General features: G+C 45.1%; 1 protein-coding gene across 1 annotated transcript in view; it reads right to left on the bottom strand.

The window, feature by feature from the left end:
- Nucleotides 1-600: 600 nt before the first annotated feature.
- LOC142574959 (meso-2,3-butanediol dehydrogenase-like) overlaps nucleotides 601-25,361 on the bottom strand; it is a 46,789-nt gene continuing 22,028 nt past the window's right edge. The window contains exons 3-8 of the mRNA XM_075683940.1: nucleotides 22,523-22,661; nucleotides 20,034-20,074; nucleotides 19,231-19,300; nucleotides 7,571-7,607; nucleotides 4,962-5,025; nucleotides 601-905 (exon numbers count right to left, since the gene is read on the bottom strand). Coding sequence (XP_075540055.1) covers nucleotides 705-905; nucleotides 4,962-5,025; nucleotides 7,571-7,607; nucleotides 19,231-19,300; nucleotides 20,034-20,074; nucleotides 22,523-22,661 — 552 coding nt within the window. The 3' untranslated portion in view covers nucleotides 601-704. The remainder of the gene's footprint in view (nucleotides 906-4,961; nucleotides 5,026-7,570; nucleotides 7,608-19,230; nucleotides 19,301-20,033; nucleotides 20,075-22,522; nucleotides 22,662-25,361) is intronic.

Raw genomic sequence — 25,361 nt, 5'->3', positions numbered from 1 at the left:
AATGACGAACAGCTCCCCATGCAATGTTTCCTCAAACAACGCTGGAACGTAATCTAAAGTCGGAGTGCTCATAACTGCATGCCCCAGTCCTTCCGCCCCATGCTTATTGTTCGATTAAAATAAGATTATTTGAAAAACGAAATCGAGATAACGTTAGAAGTGCCACTGTTTATTTTGCCATGGAATAGCTGATACAAAAACTTAGGACGTGCTGGTGTTGCCCTATTTTGAAAAGTTAGCATAGCAGCTTGCGTTAGTACACTAGTTGGTGAGTCAGCTAGCTTGTATTTATTAAAAATAAACCTTAATGGCTTTCTCTGGACAACCACCAGTCTGCAAACAAGTTGGTTACTGAAAGGAAAGCAAAGAATGTTAGCCTAACTGAGAGAGTGATTGAAAAATCGTGCGATATGGCCAACACCATTCTGGGAGTGACGCCAGGGTACGGCGTCCTCTTAGGAATAAGATTCTCGGTGTAGTGCAGTCAATTTTATATCTTCAACTTGCGTATATATATATATATATATATATATATATATATATATATATATATATATATATATATATATATATATATATATATATAGAGAGAGAGAGAGAGAGAGAGAGAGAGAGAGAGAGAGATTTGCAGTTCCCTGCAGTGGCTCAGTGCGGTCAGTGCGGGAACTCTGAGCAGAGCGTAAGCGGCGCGCACCTAAAACTGCCTAATGCTTTCGCTGTTTCAATAGGTCGGGAGGCATTATGCCCAGAGGCGTCATGAGCAGATGCCCACCGTCAACCGGCAAGGCATGCCCTGTGATGAAAGACGCGTCGTCTGAGGCCAGGAATGCAATGGCACATGCTACTTCATCCATGGTGCCGATACGACCCAGGAGGTGGGCATGAGCCATAGCCTTGGTCTGGCGCTAAGGAATTGGAAAAGCAATATTAGCAGTATCAGTGTTAAATATTGGCAGGGTAAATGAATAGAATAGAAAACCGTCAAATTTTCTCAAACACACGTTTTTTTCTTAGAGCAACAAGCAAGGGTCATAGTCAACGACGCTTAAGTATTGAAATTTATGGAAACAAAAACCCAGCCAAATTGATTCGGACTCACTGGTTTACGAAACTAGAGGCAAGCACGCTCAGCCATACTGAATGACAGACCAGTAAGCTACAAGGCTCACGTACCTATAAGGAATCAAGAACTCCTTCATGTTGAAGGAAACCTAGATAGAGATCGGCTTCGTACTACTCGCTATTACGCTATCATGCTATGGCATGCGTCCGGGTCGAAAATGTTCTACAGTACGCATGGGAATTGTTCAACGAAATGCAATGGTACTGCAACTATGACATCAACCGCTTTGGCTTTCTGCCCCGTACGCTGGCTTAGTGTTTCCTTGGCCTGTAGCCGCATTTAAACGTAGCCGTTACTATTAATGAAACGTATTTTTTAACAGTGTACAGGAATTCTATAACGCAGAGTCACTTGAATCATGCTGGTTGGTTTATAACTAACCTGTACTTAGAAGGAACAGCTTAATGGACGTATATTGACTCCTCTGAATTACCTCTGCTGAACTTGATCATCATGCTGACGGATGAATTTTAATGGCGCCCCTTTAATACTACGTGGTGACAAATATTTACCCAATCTGCTTGCTATGCTGTCTCTTCGTTAAAGCCTCTCATACCCTACGGTTAAGATGCGTATGCCTGGCATGAGCCCAATACCATTTATACCATGCATTTTTCCCTGGTTCTATAAACGACTCTTGCGTATCTCGATCGCTAGCCAGCCTATGCTCACATCAGCGTTAAATTTCAGCGTTTCTGGAAGGTGAACGTTCCCTACTTTTCAGGATGGGTGAATATTGTGTCATTCCATTACAACATGCTGAGTCCTCTCCGGATTTTTCCTGCTCAGGCACCTGTGCCTTCCCAGAGGTGCACAGCCAATGCCCCAAGTTCACGGAACTGTATTATTTCGGAACTTCGGGGGGAAGGGGGGGGGGGGGTATTTGAAAGCTGCTTCAATCATTGGCGACCGTCCTAGTAAGTCCTAGTAACATCTACAATTATATGTATTTTGCAACACTGAGGCGCATGCAAAGCTACCTCCGGAGCATGAAAGGCGCTGTGAGATGACTTGCCTAGTGCTGTAAATGTTCACAGAAAATGTATGTTTTATTGTTGAGCATATATATATATATATATATATATATATATATATATATATATATATATATATATATATATATATCTTGATGAGGGCAGGACCCCGGCCTTCATCTGTGCATATAATAAGAAAATTAAAAATCGAACATCCCGAAAACGCTGTCGTAACATGCGACCGCGCAGCCTGTACCTATGAAGGCAGCTGCTACGCCGAGGTAATGGCGCGAGCGGAGAAGCCAGGGGGCAGTGCGCGTGCGTAATGGTGACCAGAGGAGTGGGCATTGCCGTTGCTGCGGATACGCTAATAAGGTTACTGCTGATTACCAAGTGTTCTAACTTTTATTGAAATCAAGAGCAACAACTGGAAGGCAGGCCGCGCAGTCATATATTTATTTCGCCAGTTGAGAGGGTAAGGCGAACAGTTATCTTCTTTGCCAGCGCCTCCACCCGGCTGCCAGACTACACGCCGCACGCCAGAACCGTGTAACATCATGGAGGAGCTTTGCGCCGCTATTAACTCCCTTGCATGGGTAACCATGCGAACAAATAAAATTTAAAGTCGGATATCTCGGAGCACAAACACGCTAGAAGAATTCTTCGGATTGATACAGTGAAGAAACGCGACTGCCTCTAACTTTCATTACAAACGTACCCACGTACCGCAGTCAACAAAAAGTTCAATATCCAATGTGTGTTAATCGGGCTGGGGCAGCGATAATTTTTATTTCACTTTGTGTACCTCTAGCCAGACAACTTTTTTGCCCAGGTGGTCTTCGCGTGCCTCCGAGTACCTAAATTTAAAAAAACGCACAAAGCTTAATCCAGAGCACCCAGTACATATATATATATATATATATATATATATATATATATATATATATATATATATATATATATATATATATATATAATTTTGCGCAAAATTTTAGTGTCCCCCTCGTCCCCTGAGCAAAATCTTGTGTGGACTATTGGATCATGCTTTTACAAAGATTTGCCCGTGTATGTGTTGTCCTATAAGAGGCAGCCAGATTGGGCATCGAATATTAGGCGCTACCCTTTGTTTCTCTGAAAAAATTTTCTGAATATTTCTTTCTCGCCGTATGTATAATTCAACATTTTTTTCGTCTTTTTTGTTTCCATCGAAAAATATAGAGTGGCTGTTCGTGTCGCTCTCTTTTCGATTGCTCCAGATTTTCTATTCGCACTTCCAATAACTCTGTTTCGTTGCTAACTTTGGTGACCTCTTTAGCTTTTACAAGTCCTCGCTCTTGATGCGCGTATGTTTATTCATTTGTGCCTTCCATTTTAATTTATAATGTTTCTGAGTCATTCTGAAAACCGAAATTCGCTCAGTGCTTATCTAACTTAAGGGGTTGATAACAATTTATGGGTATCCCCTCTGCAACGGCACAATCACAAACAGTCACTGAGCCTGCATGAAATAATCAGGTATTCTGTACATGCTTTTCGTTGGAGCATTCCTGTGAACAGCTCATTAATCTTTCTTGTTTTCCTCAGAGCTGGTTGACCAAGGACAAAAACATACCGGAGCAAAGGTTTGCAACACAGTGAGGCACGGGTCTGCTGCAGGAGAAATTCAGAGACAACTCAGCACATCTTAATGAAATCCAATGGTATCCACCTATCAATACCCGTTTTTAATGCCTACCTTTCACAAGCACTCCATTTTATGGCGTATGGAAGCATTAGCTGGTCTGCAGTCGAGATAAGCAATAGGTGTTAAAATTGCTGGCGGGAAAAAAAATTTGGACCGGATAGGATCCGAGCCGTTACCGGTATACGCATATCGAGGTTGTAAGGAAGGCAGAAAAGATTAGTGAGGTGTACGCAAAGTGCTCAACTGACACGCATTTGTAGCATAGCTGATTTGCCTTTGCAAAGAAGGCGAACATTTGTCCCCGCCCAGCCGCAAAGTTGATGCCAATCAATCATCATCATCACGACCAGCACCAGCACTGTTGATCCAATAAATCTCGTGATCAGTGCTCTAGACAGGAGCGCGGCAGCAGCACAAAGCTCATGCGCACCGGTCTGCCACCGGTGCAATGTCGCAGGCTACGAGATCTGGGAGGCCCATGCAAGGGGCATCACGCGGACTTCCAGACGGCGCCGCTAGTTGCCACCGCATGTCGAGAAGAAAGCGCGAGAGAGAGCGCTGCCGCAGTGCACACCTCACGCACGACGTTTTTCGGCTGCACTCTAAAAAACGTTTACACCCTTTGGGGCATATATTTGCCACACAACAATAATAGTCATCTACCTAGCTAGCGTTTACTTTCTTGAAAACGCCGCACCCGCTACTTTCATGTGGGCAAATGCTGATAACGCGCATGCCTTTCGTTACTGGGAAGTACCGGGCTCGCAGCGTTAAAGAAATGCGGACAAGACAGATGACGATTATTGTTGTGTAGTAAATATACATTCCAAATGGTGCAACTGTTTTTGGACTGTAGAGTATACTCGCCTACTTGGATAGTCATCGTTCGGGGAGTTCTGCCAGAATTTTTTAAGGTTCCTAGTCATCGCAGACGCTTCGAGCAAAGTTTTTTCTCGCGCGGCATCAGTGGTTCACATTAGCGGTACGTTATATCCATATCTTCGAATACGCATGCGTGTATTTCTGGTTGGCTATACAATTTTCCTTACTGCATATTCGGTTGTGTTCGCATGTCGATGTCTACAGCACCAGATAGTATGCCTCTGTTCCCTACAACTTCACATGCGAAAACCTGGTAGTAGTCTTTATTGAGCACAAATATAGGCGTAATTTTGCTCACCTGAAAATGATCCTCTTCGCTTTCGCCGGGTCTCCTACCCAAATTAGTAGTAATCACGCTAGGGCTAAAAGGGACAGAATTAGGAAAGTGAATGTGGCGGAACAAAGTACCTTTGTGCTGAGACAAGTTTGTCTAATGGCCACAACATTACACACGTCACCTGTGTCGGCTTTCGTTTTCTTGTCGGGCCTTTCTGAGCATGCCTCTTATTCTTCTATTCACAATAGGCGTGCCAAAAGAAGTACGCTAACAATGAGACACAAAAAAAAAGAAGTGATAGATGGCAACGCGTACGAAACGAAAACAAACTCTTTTACGTGTTAATCGCTCGTCGTTTCTTGCGTTCGAACGATATTTCGCTACTATACCACAATATTCTCACTCTCAAAACAGATGGTGAGAAACGACCGGATCTTCAGTTCCCTCTATTTGCTCAAATAAGGTAGATTGGGCATATGAAGACAACATTCTCCGTGTTACAAAACGGCGACAGAATTTATACGCACAAAATAAGTCGTGTTCATGGCATAACAAGCTTATATTGCGATACGGGTAGATACAGCATTTCCATCTTTCAACAGCACACACATATTACAGAAATGTTGCGCATGGCGTTGTTATTACTCCAGATATTTCCCGTGTGGTTCCAGTATAGTTCTGGAGCTATACAGAAACCAGAAAATCAGAAAATATAAGGAAAGCGCACCTATACGGAATTATACGAAACCTTGCCGAAACCATAGCGGTCACAAGACGCGCCCCCACTCCGGCGTGCCAGGTAAACAGATTGTAAGTTTGGCTCGTACAAACACCCGAATTTATTTTTCGAGCTGTCACCGAAGTTTTTCTGAAAATAATTGTTTGCTTTACAGAAATCAGTGATCGCGAGCTCCAATATCTTAAAACACGTGAAAGGTAATGAAATCGACCCGACACTTGCACACCTGTCTTCAACTAATCATTGCGCGAATCGGCATGAAGTCAGCAACGAGCGAGAAATTCGGTAAAACTTCGGCGCTCAAGACGAAACATGACTGAGAATTAAAACGGGCTTTGTTAACCACGGAGAAAAAAAACATTTTTTTTTCATCACAGCTTTTTTTTAATGTCTCGCCCCACAGAATATCGTGCGTCATCAAGCAATATCATATGTTTGTCGCTTTAACACGAAAGTGCGACAGCACCACATGATGAAAATAAAAAAAATTTAGATTTTACGTGCTAATTGATGACAGAGTTATAAAGCACACACGGTGAAGAAAAAAAACGGAGAAACTAAGAGCAAAGGCCGAAATCTTAGCCGAAGAAGGTGTTTGGTTAGCGAGTCTACGCTGGGGGACGGAAAAAATGGAACAGATATTTTCACGCTCTGAGAAAAACTACTAAATGCGAAAATTCATCTATTTGTTTATAACATTTTGATTACACTGGCGCTGTGCATTGTTTTAAATTTACACTGTATCTTTGAGCAGCGCTAAACTATACTAGGATCACATCTTGTGAGCATGGTCAACATGACAGAACGGTAACTATTCTGAGCCGCTGCGAGCGCTGTGGAGACTTTAAATTTGAATATGTGGATAAGTTCCATACGTATATTTGCTGTTTAGGTCATTTCAACCTGCGGTGCATGTAGAGAATGTCACCAACAACTGAAAGGTTCACCCGAATGAAAGCTTCAAATCTAAAGAAAAGGATAACATCAAGATAATCTGAATGATAATGATCACAGTAATCATGAAATAACACAGTGTTCCTGCTATACCTTCTTCTCATCCGCTCCGAAGTACGTGGAAGGGGCATTATTTTGTGGAATGCGCCTACATCACACGCACGCAAAAAATTGCAGGTTCTAGTAAGATCCTTCTTAAGAAGGGAACGGTGAAAGCATACTCTTCCTTCTCTTATCATTCGCCTCTATCTCTTTGCCACGTCCCTTTCTCTTCTTTTAGTAATTACTACTCACTACTAAGCATTTTTAGTCATTTGTAATGAACTGTGGTCATTACAAGCCGTCGTTGCACATGTTGGTCATATCATACGTATTAGTAGTCACTACAAGTCACTTCAGTCATTATTAGTCATCACTGGTCATTACTAAGCAATTTTAGCCATTTCTAATCAGTTGTAGTCGTTACAAGTTGTCGTTAGACATATTCGTCAGTTCGTAGTCATTACTTGTCATTGCAAGTCATTTCAGTCATTGTGAATCATCACTGCGCACTTGTATGCATATTTAGTAATTTGTAGTCAATTGTGGTCATTACGAGCTGTCTTTAGGCATATTGGTCATTTCAGAGTCATTAGTAGTCATTACAAGTCATTAGTAGTGATTTATAGTAATTAATAACCTCAACCAATCCCTTTGATAACGTTATCATTTACTAACTGTCACTATCAGTCATTTTTCATTATATAGTCTGTCTTTAGTCTGTCTTCATACGGTCTGATGACGCTTCGGTGGACAGTCCGGCGGTCATGTCTGCTGACACAAACTTCACCATGAGCCTAGAAAGGCTTTTGCCTTAAACAAGAACACAGGGTGATACTAATTCCACAATGTTGCGCACGTTTGTACAAATAATATAAGAAGAATTCTATATACTCACTTGACAGAATTCACGCGCACTCCGTACTCTGCATTTTCTGTAATAGTGAAGTAAGAATTGTCACCACTATTGGTAAATATTCTAAAAGCGTCTTCTTTTTTATTATACCTGTAATGTCCCATAAGGGAAATTACATGATGGGTGGGTACAGGGGATATAAATAATTACAGTCAAAATTGGTGAATACAGGTCAAAGGAATGCAAGTAAGTCAGGGAACACACGGCATCATAAATGTTACGCTACAGCTACAGCAACGACGAAGGCAGAGGAGAACGAAGTCATTCATTCATTCATTCGCAAAACTTTATTAGTGTCCTGAAGCCCGGTATTTTCAGACCGAGGCGGGCCGCGTCCATGTCGGCACTGCCAGGCCGAGCCTTATGGCGTCATCATGGACCCTCTGGACGAAGTGCGCTTGTCTTTGCAGCGGCTCGGTGACGGCGCGGCCCCCTTTCATCAATTCATCTTTACATAAATGCACCCCATCGTAACAGCTTGGGTGATGGTGTGGGGTAAAACAACGACGCCCCCGGAGGATGACCATGAACCGTCCGCAGCAGCACAATCCGTGGAGTTTTGCCGAAGTCGCCGAATTGTCGGCCTGCCACCAGAGATGGCTTCTGACGACGACCACCCAACACCTTCTTCCAGCTACCCATTGCAGCCCTACATCGAACAACGAACCTTCGCCAGAAAAACCGCTGGACATGTGGATCGATGGCTGAGCATTTACCAATACGCAAGTCGGTTCAGTGGCTGGAATACCACCACACAGCTTAACAACCTTGCCTTCTTCCTCAAAGGAACCGCGTCTGTGGGACTTGAAAAGCATGAAGAAAGCATGACGACGTGGGAAAAGTTCATAGGCGAAATCAGGAAGTGCTTCGGAGATCCGGCAGCTAAAATAAGCGTGCAGAACAAACCCAGATGCAGTGAGCCCAAGTTCCCGGTGACACCTACACGACGTACATCAAAGAAGTGCTAAAGTTGTGCAAGTCCCTGGACTCCGAGCTGACAAAAGACAACAAAGTGGGCCATCTTTTGTAAGGGATCACCGAGGAGGTGTACCAGTTTCTCTTCGCAAAAGACAGTCTGGACTCCGCGAGTGACGTCATTCGCCACTGCCGTACATTTGAAGACGTGAAAACTCGGCGTATCACACCGAACTTCGGCCGCCTGGCCAACGTAACTAACGCTGCCAGTGTTGACGGGGTTTCAGCTCCATCCGACTTTGCGTCATTTATTCGGCAAGTGCTGCGCGAAGAGCTTTACCGACGTGACACGGCTTCCCTCTCAACTCTGCGAGTTCGATAGCCCTTTTCTCACTGCTTCTTCGGTGAGACGTCCATCACCGCCGCATTCGTACAAGCCTAGAACTTCGCTCCTCGTTCAAGACCACAAAAAATACTATGAACGCGCATCCCAGTTGTCGATTCCACGACGGTTACTCACCTAGACCAACTGTAGTTTCTCAGGAGTGGGACGGCGGGCAAGTTTTCCTGCTACTGACAATTTCGGTGCGTCCCATGAGCGCCCTATCTGCTTCCAATGCGGTATTCGCGGTCAGGTCGCCAGATTTTGTCCTCATCGCCGTCGCATGTCACCACCGTCCTATGAGTGACCGCGCACATTTTGTCGGCATTGTAATTGGCACGGCGACATGACACGCTTACCTTTTGACTCCGATAGCAGGACAAACCATCAGTCGAATTACCCTAGCGACTCACCAGCTTCTGTGGGGAGCTTGACGCCGCCGCCTTCACGCCGGCGCAGCTCTCCATCTCCGCGACGATGTCTCAAGTCACCGCCGCTGGTAAACTAGGAGCTGAGGTCGCCAGTCATCATCACCTACACGCCCCTATGCCTCCGCCAGTCACCGTGTGTCATAACATGATACATGTTTTAGTGGACAATGTTGCTACTTTGGCCTTAGTGGACACAGTAGCGAGTATCTCCGTCATCAGCCTGGATTTCAAGGCCCGACTAGGCCATAAATTGATGTTTTGCTGGGATAACGTTAATGCATTTCGTGCTGCGAGTGGAGAGTTGGTCCGACATATTGGAGTGTGCACCGCGAACGTTTGTTTCTCCGACAACGTGTATCAAGCCGAATTGGCACTGCTTGCTCAATCCACTCACAACGTAACTCTTGCCGTCGATTTTCTGCAACAGTGTGGTGCCACTGTTGCCTGCGGTACTGGCGAGCTTTTCCTGTCTCCTCTTTCCCACAACCTGCTACCTGTTCATGCAGCCGTCATTGAAGATACTGTCTTACCGGCAAGTTCCTTATCCAGAGTTCGAGTTGCTGCTTGCGGTGTCGAAGCCGATGCATTTGATGAAATTGTTGGTTGTGAAGAAAAGTATGCTCGTACCTCGATGCGTCCTCTGTGGCCTGCGGAACAACTAGACTGTGCGTGCCAAATTTAGCCTGCCAGTCTGTTGTGCTATCCAGCGGTATGCGACTGGCCTCATTGGGAGTGGATAACAGTCTCAGCATAGGCGCTTTAACTGATGACACGTCACATGAATCCCGAGAGCATGTGGCTGGCCCCGGTGTTCCTGAAGAATAGTTGCCTTTTTTTCTAATTGATCAACAAGTGACTGCCTTAAGAGAAGCGTGAAAACCTGACCAGCGTCCTTAGCAATGGCATGCGTCATTATTTGATTTCGCGCAGAACGCTAACAAAGCTCGCGTTCCAACTATGCAGGCTCACCACAGGATCGACATGGGGTCCGTGCATTCCATCAGGCAAAAGCTTTACCGCGTGTCCGCGTCAGAGCGCAACATCATCGCTCAACAGGTCGACGACATGCTAGCCAAGAGCGTGATTCACGATACCTCTAGCCCTTGGGCTGCGCCGGTCATCCTCGTGAAAAATAAAGATGGGCCCTGGAAGTTTTGTGTCGACTAGCGGTTTGTCAATTCTGTGACGAAAAAGGATGTGTATCCACTTCCCTGGATCGAGGAAGTTATCGACTGCCTTCATTCCGCATCCTACTTTTCATCTGTGGGCCTCCGATCAAGCTACTGGCAGATACCCATGCATTCAGCTGACAGACAGAAAACCGCTTTTGTGACCCCAGACGACTTGTTTGAATCCAAAGTCATGCCGTTTGCTTTGTGCAACGCGCCTGCAATAGTTCAAAGGTTTATAGACATGGTACTGCGCGGCCTGAAATGGGAGGTTTGTTTGTGTTGCCTAGACGACATCGTAATTTTTAGCCGCACTTTTGCAGAGCACAACCATCGACTGGACGTTGTTCTGACGTGTCTTGAACAACGTGCCGTTGCCCTTAACTCCCCTAAATGCCAGTCGTGGAAAAGCAGGGGATCGACCAGACCCACAGCAGGTCCCTGCAGTTAGCGGCTTTAAACAACGGTAGTCACAACGCGACATGAGGAGCTCCTTGGGTCTTTGCTCGTACCACCGACCCTTTGTGCAAAACATAACCAATACTGCCTACTCTCTCATTTCTATTCGGCGCAATGATAAATTTTTCACCTGGGCAGCCGATTGTGATTCCTCTTTTCTGCTCTCTTCCGGACCCATACATCGCCATTTTGACGCCTGTGCCACATCAGAATTTCACACCTATGCGAGTGGAATTGGCCTCGGCGCCGTCCTCGTCCAGCGTTTTGGTGACGCCGAGCATGCCATTACACATGCCAGCCGTTCGTTGAGCAAGGCCCAACAGAATTACGCTGTCACTGAGCTAGAGTGTCTCGCTGTCGTCTTTGCAGTCCGGAAGTTCCGCCCATACCTCACGGGCGCCGTTTCACGATCGTTACTGATCACCATTCACTATGTTGGTTGGTTGATCTCCGCGACCCGTCTAGCCGCCTTGCTAGATGGGCGCTACGTTTGCAGGAATTTGACTTACTTTGCAGTCCACAAGAATTGTGGCCGATATCATGTGGACGCCGACCGTCTTTCCAGGCTCCCTCTACCTACAAGTGCATGTGACGCCGACAATTTTGATGAGTTTCTGGCCGCCATCGACGACATTCTTTTTCACAACCTGGCCACTTTCCGGGAAGAGCAGCGTGACGACCGCAGCCTGGATGCCCTCTTCACCTCAGCTGCTCAACAAACAGAAAACAATGGCTTTGTCACCCAACATGGCCCACTGTACAAGAAGAATTATGCGGCTGACGGTGGCCACCTGCTCTTTGTGGTACCTAAGAACTAGAGCACCCACGTGCTCCGTGCTATGCACGACGACTCAACCGCTGGGCACCTGGGTTTCATCAGAATATACCACCGCATTCAGGGCCCATTTTACTAGACGAGTATACGACGTGATATAAAAAAGTGTGTGGTCAGTTGTAACAAGTACAAGCAATTCAAGCGCCCTAATACTGCTCAGGTTGGACTCCTTCACCGTGTGACGCCACGGTATCCTCCTTTCGAAATGGTTGGAGTTAATTTACACGGCCTATTCCCGTGCTCAACAAACGACAACCATTAGATTATAGTCTTCGTCGACAATCTGACGCGTTATGCTGAAACCGCAGCGATGCCAACAACCACGGCTCTTGATGTCTCGAGCTTCCTCCTGTCCTCCGTTACACTGTGTCATGCACCCCCTCGTGTTATGTTGAGCGGTAGTCGTCGCCAGTTCGTGCCCGACGTAGTCGAAGAGCTGTTGCGTCTCTGCGCTTGGCAGTTTCGCCACGCGATCCCGTATCACCCGCATACAAATGGTCCCGTCAAGCGCACTAACAGAACTTTGACCAACATGTTTTCAATGTACGTCGATTCCAGGCAAAAAAATTGGGACGACAGCTTGACTTTTATCACATATGCCTACAACAATCATCATCATCATCATCATAATCATCATCACCATCATCAGCCTGGTTACGCCCACTGCAGGGCAAAAGGCCTCTCCCATACTTCTCCAACAACCCCGGTCATGTACTAACTGTGGCCATGCCATGCCTGCAAACTTCTTAATCTCATCCGCCCACCTAACTTTCTGCCGCCCCCTGCTACGCTTCCCTTCCCTTGGGATCCAGTCCGTAACCCTTAATGACCATCGGTTATCTTCCCTCCTCATTACATGTCCTGCCCGTGCCCATTTCTTTTTCTTGATTTCGACTAACATGTCATTAACTCGCGTTTGCTCCCTCACCCAATCTCTTTTCCTATCATTTAACGTTACACCTATCATTCTTCTTTCCATAGCTCGTTGCGTCGTCCTCAATTTGAGTAGAACCCTTTTCGTAAGCTTCCAGGTTTCTGCCCTGTAGGTGAGCACTGGTAAGACAGCTATTGTATACTTTTCTCTTGAGGGATAATGGCAACCTGCTGTTCATGATCTGACAATGCCTGCCAAACGCACCCCAGCCCATTCTTATTCTTCTGATTATTTCCGTCTCATGATCCGGATCCGCCGTCACTACCTGTCCTAAGTAGATTTATTCCCTTACGACTTCCAGTGCCTCGCTGCCTATTGTAAATTATTGTTCTCTTCCGAGACTGTTAAGCATTACTTTAGTTTTCCGCACATTCATTTTTAGACCCACTCTTCTGCTTTGCCTCTCCAGGTTAGTGAGCATGCATTGCAATTGGTCCCCTGAGTTACTAAGCAAGGCAATATCATCAGCGAATCGCAAGTTACTAAGGTATTCTCCATTAACTTTTATCCCCAATTCTTCCCAATTGAGGTCTTTGAATACCTCCTGTAAACACGCTGTGAATAGCATTGGAGATATCGTATCTCCCTGCCTGACGCCTTTGTTTATTGGGATTTTGTTGCTTGCTTTATGGAGGACTACGGTGGCTGTGGAGCCGCTATAGATATCTTTCAGTATTTTTACATACGGCTCGCCTACACCCTAATTCCGTAATGCCTCTATGACTGCTGAGGTTTCGACAGAATCAAACGCTTTCTCGTAATCAATGAAAGCTATATATATGGGTTGGTTATATTCCGCACATTTCTCTATCACCTGATTAATGGTGTGAATATGATCTATTGTCGAGTAGCCTTTACGGAATCCTGCCTGGTCCTTTGCTTGACAGAAGTCTAAGGTGTTCCGGATTCTATTTGCGATTACCTTAGTAAATAGTTTGTAGGCAACGGACAGTAAGCTGATCGGTCTATAATTTTTCAAGTCTTTGGCGTCCCCTTTCTTATGGATTAGGATTATGTTAGCGTTCTTCCAAGATTCCGGTACGCTCGAGGTCATGAGGCATTGCGTATACAGGGTGGCCAGTTTCTCTAGAACAATCTGTCCACCGTGCATCAACAAATCTGTTGTTACCTTATCCTCTCCTGCTGCCTTCCCCCTTTGCATATCTCCCAAGGCTTTCTTTACTTCTTCCGGCGTTACCTTTGGAATTTCCAATTCCTCTAGACTAATTTCTCTTCCATTATCGTCGAGGGTGCCACTGGTACTGTATAAATCTCTATAGAAATCCTCAGCCACTTGAACTATCTCATCAATATTAGTAATGATATTGCCGGCTTTGCCTCTTACCGCATACATCTGATTCTTGCCAATTCCTAGTTTCTTCTTGACTGTTTTTAGGCTTCCTCCGTTCCTGAGAGCACGTTCAATTCTATCCATAGTATTCTTCCTTATGTCAGCTGTCTTACGCTTGTTGATTAACTTCGAAAGTTCTGCCAGTTCTATTCTAGCTGTAGGGTTAGATGCTTTCATACATTGGCGTTTCTTGATCAGATCTTTCGTCTCCTGCGATAGTTTGCTGGTATCCTGCCTAACGGAGTTACCACCGACTTCCATTGCACACTCCTTAATGATGCCCACAAGATTGTCGTTCATTGCTTCAACACTAAGGTCCTCTTCCGCAGTTAACAATGCAAAGCATGAAACTACCGGCTACAGTCCTTTCTATCTTTTTTATACCAGATCAACCCGCAGCTTCAGTGACACCATTCTACCGTTTACTCCTCATGCGGACTCTTCTAGTGCCCAGTTTCTATCGCGCCGAAGAAGCACGCCGCATAGCTCAGCTCCGTAGGTCGGCGTCCAAGGACCATTCCAATATTAGCTACGATTCAGGAAACAAGAGTGTGTCGTATGAAAAAGCGGACATAGTATGGCTTTGGACACCACTTCGCAAGCGCAGCCTGTGCAAGAAGTTTCTATCTCGTCACACCGGGCCTTTCGTCATCACCAATCGCCTAAGTGATGACCTATTCGATTGCTCGTCTCGTTTCTAACGGCTAGCGGTCTAAGAAGACGCAGCTTGTTCCCGTCGTCCGCCTAAAACGCTGTCATCCCGGAGACTCGGAGTGGACGTAACAGTTACTCGCCCAGCGGGCTTCATCTGTGAAGGGAAGAGTGGTACGCTAAAGCTACAGCAACGACAAAGGAAGAGGAGAACGAAGTACGCTTGTCATTGCAATGGCTCGGCATCGGCGCGTCTCCTTTTCATCAACTCATCTTTAAATAAACGCACCCCATTGTAACAATAATAACGGTGCGTAGCAGTGTACACGACAATCCTATGGGTTAACGTCAATGTTTGTAAGTTCTTCGACGGCAAATCGGAGGACGCTTAAGCTTCTCCTTTCAGAGTGGAACGTGAGAGCATTCGAAGATCCTTGACTGCTTCTCACGCCTCCCGGTATCAGGAGCGCATTTAACCATAATGTTTACCGGAAAACCCTGTCCGCGAAGCTATGCACAAAGGCGGGATTTGTGGTAGAAATGCGGCCTCTTGCCTAGGCCGCGATGCCAAGGAGGCGCGTAGCAGCTGCAGATATAGCAAGCAAGCGGGCGCTCCTTCAATGGCCCCCAAGACACACGCGCAGCCAGCACGCGCGAAGGATGGACGCCGCGGCCGTCCTGTGAATGGTAGAAACGATGGAAAAAGGGTTTCTTTGAGTTTTCGCGTAAAAATGCTTTTTCGTATAGTGAAGTTACAATCCGAGAGCTATCATTTGTGTTGGTTGTGTATAAGTCGTAGTTTACGATTTTTCCACGTATTTTAGCTACAGAAAATCAGTCGATTCAGTAAATTCCTTGCGTTACATGATGGGCCTGTGTATGGGTGAGTCGAAAATCTTTTTCACGAAATGACTCCAATGCTGGACGCCAGATGCGGGAAGCCGGCTCCGGTTTTTATTTTATGACAAGGGCTCCATACCGCGTTATATTGATTGATGAAATGTTCAGTTGTGAGCGCGTGGAGGAACGACGGCATTTGGATGGGTGTTGTGTGAGATGCGATGGACGGGAACGATGAGTTAATTTTTAGGTTGTAAACAGTGATGGAACTTGTGATATTTAGTCGAGAATTTCTTTAGCGATGAACAAGCGTGGGTGAATCAAGTTGTGGTTTTATTGCTGTGATGCTACAGTTGCAAGAACAATCACTAAAGTTGAATCTAGCCGCTTGGTTCTGGACTACTTTGAGTGTTTTAATTAGGTTTAATTGAAAAGGGTCATATATTGCACCTGCCTAATCTACTTTTGGATGTACTAGAGTGTTGCAAGCCAAGACCTTAACAGAGGAAGGTTCAAAGGGAAGACTGCGATGGTTATAGCCAAAGACACGGTTTGCAGAATTAGTAACTTCATTAACATGATTGGTTGAAGTTAAGTCGCGGGAAATGTGAACACTGAGGTAGTTGAACGAGACGCCGCAAATTATAGGACAGGAGTTTAATTATATTTAGGAGTTGGAAAGTTCGAACGATGGTGAAATGAAATTAGTGCAGTTTATTAACGCCGAGAGGCATTTACCAAGTTTACACCACTTTTCTATCTGAATAATATCGTTCCGGAGGATAGAAATATCGGATTAGTGTGTTATACGGCGGTATGGAATGCGATCATCGGTGAATAGGCGCTTTTTCGAGGACACTTTGACGGGTAAGCCGTTACTAAGCATTAAAAACAGAAGTGGCCCGAGCATCATGCCCCGGTAGACACCGGATAAGACTTGTGAGAATGATGATGAATATGTATTAACATAGACCAACTGCTGACGGTCTGTTAAGAATGCTAGAATCCATTTAAATTAAGAATTGATCACTGTAGATTTAATCGTGTGAGTTCGAGTAGTAAACGAGCACGAGGTACATTATAGAATGCTTTCGGAAGTCAAGGCCAAATTCATGGACAGGTATATTATTATCAAGTGATGAGTGGATGTCGTGCGCGAATAAGGCGAGCTGTGTTTCGCAGGAATGGCATTTACGGAAACCGTGTGGGTTACGATGAAAAAAGTTTAAAGATGATAGAAATTTCGCTACGCTAAGTTTTCCTATGATTTCTTTTAATTTGGAGCCGACGCTTGTGATTTAAATAGGGCGGTAGTTTTTGTGACAGGATTAAGTACCTTTGTTTAGTAACTGGGATTACTCTGCCAACACGCTAGTCAACCTGTATAGTACCTTTGTTTAGAGATTGCTGGAAAATTTTGTCAAGAATGATGCTGGAATGATGCTCAGTGTTTTTTATCACCTTGGCATTGATTGTTTCAATTTCGGTGGAAGATGAATTTTCTAGTGAATCAATTATTTTAACAACGTCAGACGGGTCAGACGTAATGTTATTCATGTGGCTATTACTGTATGTTAATTTGTATGGCGTATTGTCAGGGGATTCATTAAACAAAAACCGAAGAAAAAGTCATGTTTAGAACATTAGCGACTTCGCTTCCGGTATAATGCTGCCCATGTCATCACAAAGTGACAGTATGCTCTCCTGATAAGAGTCGATGGTTCCCCATAAACGTTTTGGAGTACTGTGTAGCATAGAGGGGAGTGTAAAGGAACAGATATTGTACTTCGTTATGGTTTGGGCGAGTTATAAGGCTTCGTTGCAGCGTGATACTTTTCCCGTGCTGATGAAGATCCAAAGGAAGAGCCAAAGCAAGAACCCAAGGCCTTAGCTTAACAAAACGCCCGATTTCTATCATTTTTTAATCTTTTAAAAGTTGTATTGAACCATGGAGATCTTACGTGTTCAGTTATTTTCACAGTGGGAATATATACTTTCTTTAAACGCAGCATTTTCGATTTGAACAGATTTGAATTTCGATTTGAATCGATGGTCCGTGAGGCAACACAGATGTAAAACCATCACATAACTTTGCTACTTCATTATTTAGTCTCACGTAGTCCCTTTATTGTAAAAGGTGAGCGCCTTTTTAGCTCTTGTCCTGGTGAGTAGATTGCAAGGGAACGTACTATGTATGACTACGTCGTCGCTAAAGTCTGGTAAGTGTGTGACATAGGAGAAGTTATTGGGATATTTCAGTAACATAAGGTCGAGAGTGTTGGCAGTGCGGGCAGCCTTGCGCATTGATTTACTGATTATTAATGATAAGCTGAAGTTTAGAAATGCGCTGGCGAACTTCCTAGCCAATTTCTTTCCTGATAATGTAGTTGCTATATCAGAGCGGCCTATGTAAGGAAAATCAAAATCGCCGAAAAGCAGAATGGGCGAACTTGGATAGGCAATGGTATTGATGCACATAGCGTCATGAAACAATGATATAAACGACGAGTCAGTGCTGGGTGGACGATAGCAGATACCAATTAGCACATGTGGAATATCAGCTCTATAGGATACCAAGAACGTTTCTAAGAGAGTTGGTAATTCAACGGGAGGGCAAAGTAATTGGTGATGGGCTGCGATGAGAACACCACCACCGCGCAGATTGTTATTCCTGCACGTACGAAAGACCGCATAATTATTGAAGGCCGGTAGGATTTTTTAATTGTGTACTGACAAGTTGGGCCATGTTTAAGTTAACAGAACAACATTATACTAGATCAATTGCTTACTTTTATTATACCTCAAGGGCCCCATAAGGGACAATGCATGAGGGGTGGGTACAGCGGATGTGGCATAATTACGGTAAAAATTGAGGAATTCAGGTCAAATGAATACAAATCAATTAGTGAATACAAGGCATAATTCAATAAAATAATAATAGTGCAATAATAATGGTACCGTTAATATTAATAAGAACGCTTTATTATTTTCTAAGAAATAATGCTTCGTCACGGTGTGCATATGTTTACGAAGACAAAAGTAATTGACAAACCGTACACGCACATATATTATTTATATGTTGCATTATCAATTGCAGGCTGAATGCAGGAAGCGTAAACAGTATGGCTGAAAATACTGACAGGGAAAAGAGCGAGACGTCAAGAAGCCACGTCAAAGCGCATGCTGCAGAAAAAAAATTACTTTCTAAAATTTCAGTGAATGAATTGCAAGTGCTAGGAAATAAAACATGAAGTACAGCAAAATGAAACAGTGTGAATCGTTTTAGTCATGAAATTACAACAATTTTCTTGAATAAGTAATGACATGAATACATTCGGAATAAATTGCGGCTAGACTGATTTGTAGTGCGTAATAAATTTCATTCAACGATTGTCCGTGAGTGGTTGTAGGTTGACGAGCGTTAAAGAGATAAATCCTGCTCAGCACGTCTACTAATTGAGCATTTTCTCTACCGTTCAACTTGTTATTGCCGGACATTGTATCAAGTTACCGTTAAGTGAGACCATCAGAAATAAAGGGAGTAGTAACAATCCGGAGTAACAATCCGCATATAAATTAATCATTTCCATGGCAGCGTTCTCACACAACTCCATACTTTAAAGCGAAAGCGAGAAGGTGATAGAGAAGCCACGCCAACGGTGATGTGACACTCACCAAGGGCCGTGCATTTGGTTAATTGATCCAAGCCAGCCTTGCTGACACTGTAAAACATTGTATGGTGTGCCTGTTGCGGGGAATGCGATAAAAACGATTGTGATTAGTGGTACATTCTACAGAAAGGCAGTTCAGTAAGACAGTTGGCTTTATGTGAGTTCAAACGGTACAGCAGATAAGAATGAGCAAGCACGTCAGTCCATTCGAACCTATTTACTAACACGGATGCACGAGCAACAACAAAAAAAGGGTTAACTTATTCAAGTTGGCATTTTTGGAGATACCTCCGGCGAGAAATGAAATTTTTTAACGCCAGCTTTTTAGTCGCTTGTCTTTGTTATGCATATACAATAGGTATTTTAGGAATGTCCCAGCAGCAATGACGTAGATTTTAGAGCCAGAAGTAAGTTGATGCGCTGACACAGTTTCCTGGAACATTTATATTTTAGAAAGTGTCAAGTTATGCCACGTGTTGGCAGTAGGATGACTATCTAATATTTATTCTTAGGTGGTTACCGAGGCTAGCTAAAACAGTGGTTTACTGAAAACGTGGCAAACGCTCGGGCGGCATGCAGTGCTTCATTAGGCCGCTGACAACACTGGCGCATTTTCTAATTGCTCCCTTACTACTTAAGTTAGGAAAAGTCACTATTTGCGTGTCAGCCAACTTGACCGTGTGTTCTATATTCAAATAAAACTAAACTTGTCCCTGATAATATAAACGGTGGTGGTCGCTCTTGGGCACTCAGCCCCGTGGATCACTCATTCAATCAATTCATTAGTTATACGTGTAACCCACTTACCGCCCTCAGTGACACTACGCTGGACACGTTGACAACGTTACCTGCGAGCAAATAATTTGAATCCAGAGTTAACATGACATTCATTCTGACATGAGCTGGAAAAGAAACTGGAAAATATGAGGTCATGCAGACAGTGCTAATACGCCAGATATGACGACAATAAGGTAACAAAAAGTGCTTGAGAGAAAACAAGTACCAAAGCAAAGATTGTATCTTGAGAGGTTGGTTTGTGAGAGATGTATTTTATTCCAGGAAAGGCAGGAGTTGAGGCCGAGATTCTGTACACTAACCTCTTTGTCGGCACAGGCAGACGAGGAGAAAGAGAAGACAGGAGTGCATGAGTGATTAATACATTATATTCGATGCTCGATGCACGATCGCCCAGCCCTGCTAATGGCACAAGTTCAAAACCTAGTTGTGTTAACTTGAAAATATTTATGAGGCATTCAGCTTCAAGGAAGAATCATTTTCATTGGGATGTGAGCGCTGTGCTTAAGCCTAAGCAAGCACTCAGATGATTATAGCCTAGAAGCTACCAAGATTGCATCGTTAGCTAACATTTTCATAAGTACATTTCATGAACTTCGCTGGAACTGAAATCTCTGAGACCTAGGTGTTCGTGGCAAATTCCATCGTCAGAATGGTGAAAGGCGGACGGTTGGCGTTGTGCAACTGACCATCGCGTAATGGTGAGAGAACATAACATTTCACAGCAAGTAGTTCATAACCAATGTTTTCGTACCATCACTTAGCATAGGACTTTACGCCCGTAAAGTACATATAGATATATATCTTGGGAGTACGCAGCAAGGAGTTTTATTTTATTTTTATTTTTTCCTGTAGCTTGAAGGTGGCATAATGGAGATGCGTACTTGTAGACTCACATTGTCGCGTAACGTGCGAAAGCAATACTTGCGGTATTCATCAGGAACATGAGCTTATTACCACTGCTCTATACGAAAACCGCTTACGCCGTGCCTTAACAGCGTTTCCCAGTGGGATAATTTGGTTCACATCGGCATGGTGAAAATTGTCATGGGAATTGTGGTAAACCAATTAGCCAGCTAGGAGTCAATGCAGAAACGAATTATCGAATGTGTCGTCTCAGTTTCGAAACTAGTTACGCAGCGGACGTCGAACTTAGAGCTGACAAAGCCTCATCTATATTTTACAATGGTCTCATGTAAAGCACCGTTCCGGCGTTGATGTTTGTAATGGCGTACACGCGGTGGAAGCCATTGCTTGCGTTGGTTTTCGCGCTGTGCGTAACGGTTCTTGGTTCTGGGTGATAGCGCTGAGTGCCTGGTTCGCGTTACACGCGCTTCACTCCTGACAAAAGGACTCTACCGCTCGAATGAACAACTAGGTGAACGTCGGCGCTGTACCACATCATGTGGACGCTTGTCAACTGTAACGCGAAATATACATTGAAGATTGCCTATTGATCCGTGCATGCCTTTGAAAGGCGGAGAGTAATTTTCGTCGCCGTAATAACATGAAGTATCACTGAAATACTGAAAGCTCTATCCACGACATTCGTACATACGAACGAGGAATATTCTAACACGTTTCTTTTACTAAACAAAGAAAATATGATAAGGAAAACACATACATGTTCACCAGAAAAATGTCCAGCAGGTCTACACTACAACGGTGAAAGGGGGTAGGGCATATAAAATGCAGATTAAGAGGTGAACAAGGCTCCCTGAAGAAGAGGAAACGCTGACGTGAGTTAACGCGAATTACAGCGTTTAGGTTCAATGGCTATTCTATAGATGATATTACGCAACTTCGAATACTCGGCACACGAGGACACCGCGCCCACAAAGCCGCAAGCGATCTCGGCTCTTGTAGCCTTGGTAGCTGCCGCAGGTTACCCTCCAGATATGCCGTGTGTGGTAGCGCCAAGTGCCGCAAAGCTGGGGCTTCCGTGCTCAAATGCCATGTCCCTCCCTCTTAGCACGCGGTCAAGCACTCTCCTACCCCTCCCCCCTCCCGCCACCTTTAGCGCACAACATTGGGCGAGCGAGGGGCCGTCATCCTTCTCTGCTCACTTTCTCATGCTTTCCCTCGCGCCTACAAGAAATGACGCCGCGGTGGGTGATAGAACATTATCACACTTGGATTTTATGCGGAACATTGCGCCAACGGTTGCGGCGACGCCGACGAAGGCATTTCGCCTGGAGTGTCCCTGCAATTGCTATTGCTGTTAAAAATAAAAATGCTACAATGTTTTACAACTTGTACAACTAGAATTTTGCACGCTAGCATCACGGTCGAGATTTGTGTTCTCTTCTGTAAGATTATTTATTAAAATAGCTTATCTTACAGCATCTGAACCAGAGGACAAAGCACGTACTTTTAATATTATGTGAATGCAAGGCACTATGATATAATAATAAGTCTATTAATGCGAGTAACAGTTTTGCATTACTTTTTGCCACTTGAGAAAAATACCTGAGAGTAGACATTTAGGTGACTGAGCATACCTTTAACCTGCCGTAAGTATGGCAAGGCGTATCTTAATACTTGTATGGGGCCTCGCAAGTTGACGTTCATCAGCTGGTCATAGCTGTCAAGCGAAGGACTGTCCGTCGATCCTTCCAAGTAAATACCGGCGTTATTCACCTGGATAAGTAAGGGCATTCAATCCTGTTCACAGAGATGTAAAACAGATGCACAGTTCCATCCTAGCGAGCAAAGAAATCTGTGGCCGACGCGCGAACGTTACAAATGCGATCAGTCAGCTGAACCATATATTTCAAGTCTTACTGTAGGATTCGCTTTTCTGTAGCGCTCCATTCGCCAAAATTAAGACCACAAGGGAACAATAAAATTCAGCATACATCTAAAGATGCTTTAATATTTAGATCGCAGGTTATCCTTGTTCTTCAAGTGCCGATGTAGTCCATTTATGAAATGTAATTTTAGCGGCGCTACATCAAAAAGAAGAAACTAAAGCTAAACAAGATTACACGGAGTGTGTGCTGTGTGTGTTTGTAGTTCTTGTTTATATTGTTACGGAGGAAGACGCAGACGAAAAGGTATAGACAAGTATATTTAGAATGAAATACGCCGCACTTGGTGGTGATGATGATGATGATGATGATGATGATGATGATGATGATGATGATGATGATGATGATGATGTCCTTGATTAGTTTGGCGCTTACCCACTCGCGGGGATCGGCCAAGAGTCGGGCAGACTTTGCTTATGTGTTCAGAAAATGTAGATAAAAATCTATGTTTTTGTTACTTGAATTTAGGCAAGGAAAAAGCGAAAAGTTTCAGTAGACCGTCATGCTATGAATAGGAAAAAAATCATTATCTATAATATATAAATGAGGCAATAGAGGAGGAATTAATGAACAGAATAATACGGTCATCAATGAAATCGGTTGGCCAAGAGGCAACAGCCTGCGCTCGCCTCTAGTCGTCGTCTTCGCCTTCGCACTGCTCGCCTATTTTTCATCCGAAATACTGTTCCGTAGCACTGCCCCCGGCACAGCCGTCCCGGAGCGACTAAAGGCCGGACTCGGAAGCAGTGTAGTAGGCCTTCAGCCTGCTGACGTGCACATTACTAGATGCCAGAATAGAGGACGAGGTTGAACTCACAGGAACAATTTAGTACGTCACAGGCGTCACCTGGCACAGCACGCGATAGGGCCCTGTGTATCGCAAAAGGAGCTTCGCTTTAAGTCCGGCGTGACGCGAAGGCGACCACAGAAGCACGAGCGCACTAGGCGAAAACTGTACGTCACGGTGGCGGGCGTTGTACTGACGCTGCTGAGTGGATTGCGCGGCTGTCACTCGAGTACGGGCAAACTGGCGTGCACGTTCCGCGACGGCGATGGCGTCGCGCGCATACTCGCTTTTGGAGATCGCAGCAGGAGGACGTGCCGTGTCTAGGGGCAAGGTCGGTTCGCGACCGTACAGTAGATAAAATGAAGAAAATCCGGCGGTGTCGAGCCGGGAAGAATTGTACGAAAATGTGACGTAAGGAAGGGCAATGTCCCAGTCGTGGTGGTCCTTGGAAACGTACTTGGACAGAATATCGGTAAGAGTACGGTTTAACCGCTCTGTGAGGCCATCGGTTTGAGGATGGTAGGAGGTAGTCAGCTTGTGTTGAATGGAGCAGGAACGCACAATGTCGGCGATAACTTTCGAGAGGAAGTTACGACCACGGTCAGTAAGCAGCTGTCGCGGGGCGCCATGCACTAAGATAATATCACGCAAGAGAAAGTCCTCGACGTGAGTGGCGCAACTGTTAGGGAGAGCCTGCGTGATAGCGTATCGGGTGGCGTAATCAGTCGCGACGGCTACCCATGTGTTCCCAGAGGATGACGTAGGAAAGGGACCGAGGAGGTCTAATCCAACATGACGGAACAATTCCACAGGGACGGTGATCGGCTGGAGATGACCGACAGGAAGCACCTTAGGTGTTTTGCGACGCTGGCAACGATCACAGGCAGCAACATAGTGTCGGACGGAGCGAGCGAGACCACGCCAATAGAAGCGGCGGCGGACACGGTCGTACGTGCGGGTTACCCCAAAATGTCCTGCAGTGGGTGCGTCATGCATCTCACAGAGCACAGTCTGTCGCAGCTGTTTTGGCACGACAAGAAGATGAGGGCCGTCAGGGAGGAAGTTCCTTCGGTACACAATGCCGCCCTGGAGGACATATCGGCGAATGGATGCGTCAGTAGGTGTAGAGCGCAGACGCTTGATGATGAGTGCTCGCAGCGATATGTTTCTGTACTTCTCATCGGCGATGTCAGCAAAGGCAGGCACAGAGAAAATGCCGTTGGCGGTACTACTCTCGGCGTCGTCAGGCTCGTCTACCGGATAGCGATACAGGCAGTAAGCGTCCTTGCGTAGTCGGCCAGATTTGTAGGTGACGGAATACGAATATTCTTGGAGGCGTAAGGCCCAGCGACCAAGTCTTCCTGTAGAATCTTTCAGCGAGAATAACCAGCAAAGCACGTGATGGTCTGTGACAACGGAAAAGGGTCGGCCATATAAGTATGGGCGGAACTTCGAAACCCCCCAGACTAGGCCAGACACTCACTCTCAGTGATCGAATAGTTGCGCTCCGAGGGTGAGAGGAGCCTTATGGAGTAAGCAATCCGACGGTCGTTACTGCGCTGGCGTGGGGCTAGTACTGCGCCAACTCCTTGACCCCTGGCATCAGTACGGGCTTCGGCAGGCGCAGAAGGATCGAAATGGGCCAGAACGGGAGGCGTTGTGAGAAGGTCGATTAGATGCGAGAATGCAGAGGCTTCGTTATGGCCCGACTGGAAAGGGGCATCTTTTTTCAAAATCTTGCTT

The sequence above is a fragment of the Dermacentor variabilis genome, chromosome 3, assembly GCF_050947875.1.
Source record: "Dermacentor variabilis isolate Ectoservices chromosome 3, ASM5094787v1, whole genome shotgun sequence".
NCBI lineage: Eukaryota > Metazoa > Arthropoda > Arachnida > Ixodida > Ixodidae > Dermacentor > Dermacentor variabilis.
This window is presented reverse-complemented; position numbering and strand designations above follow the sequence as displayed.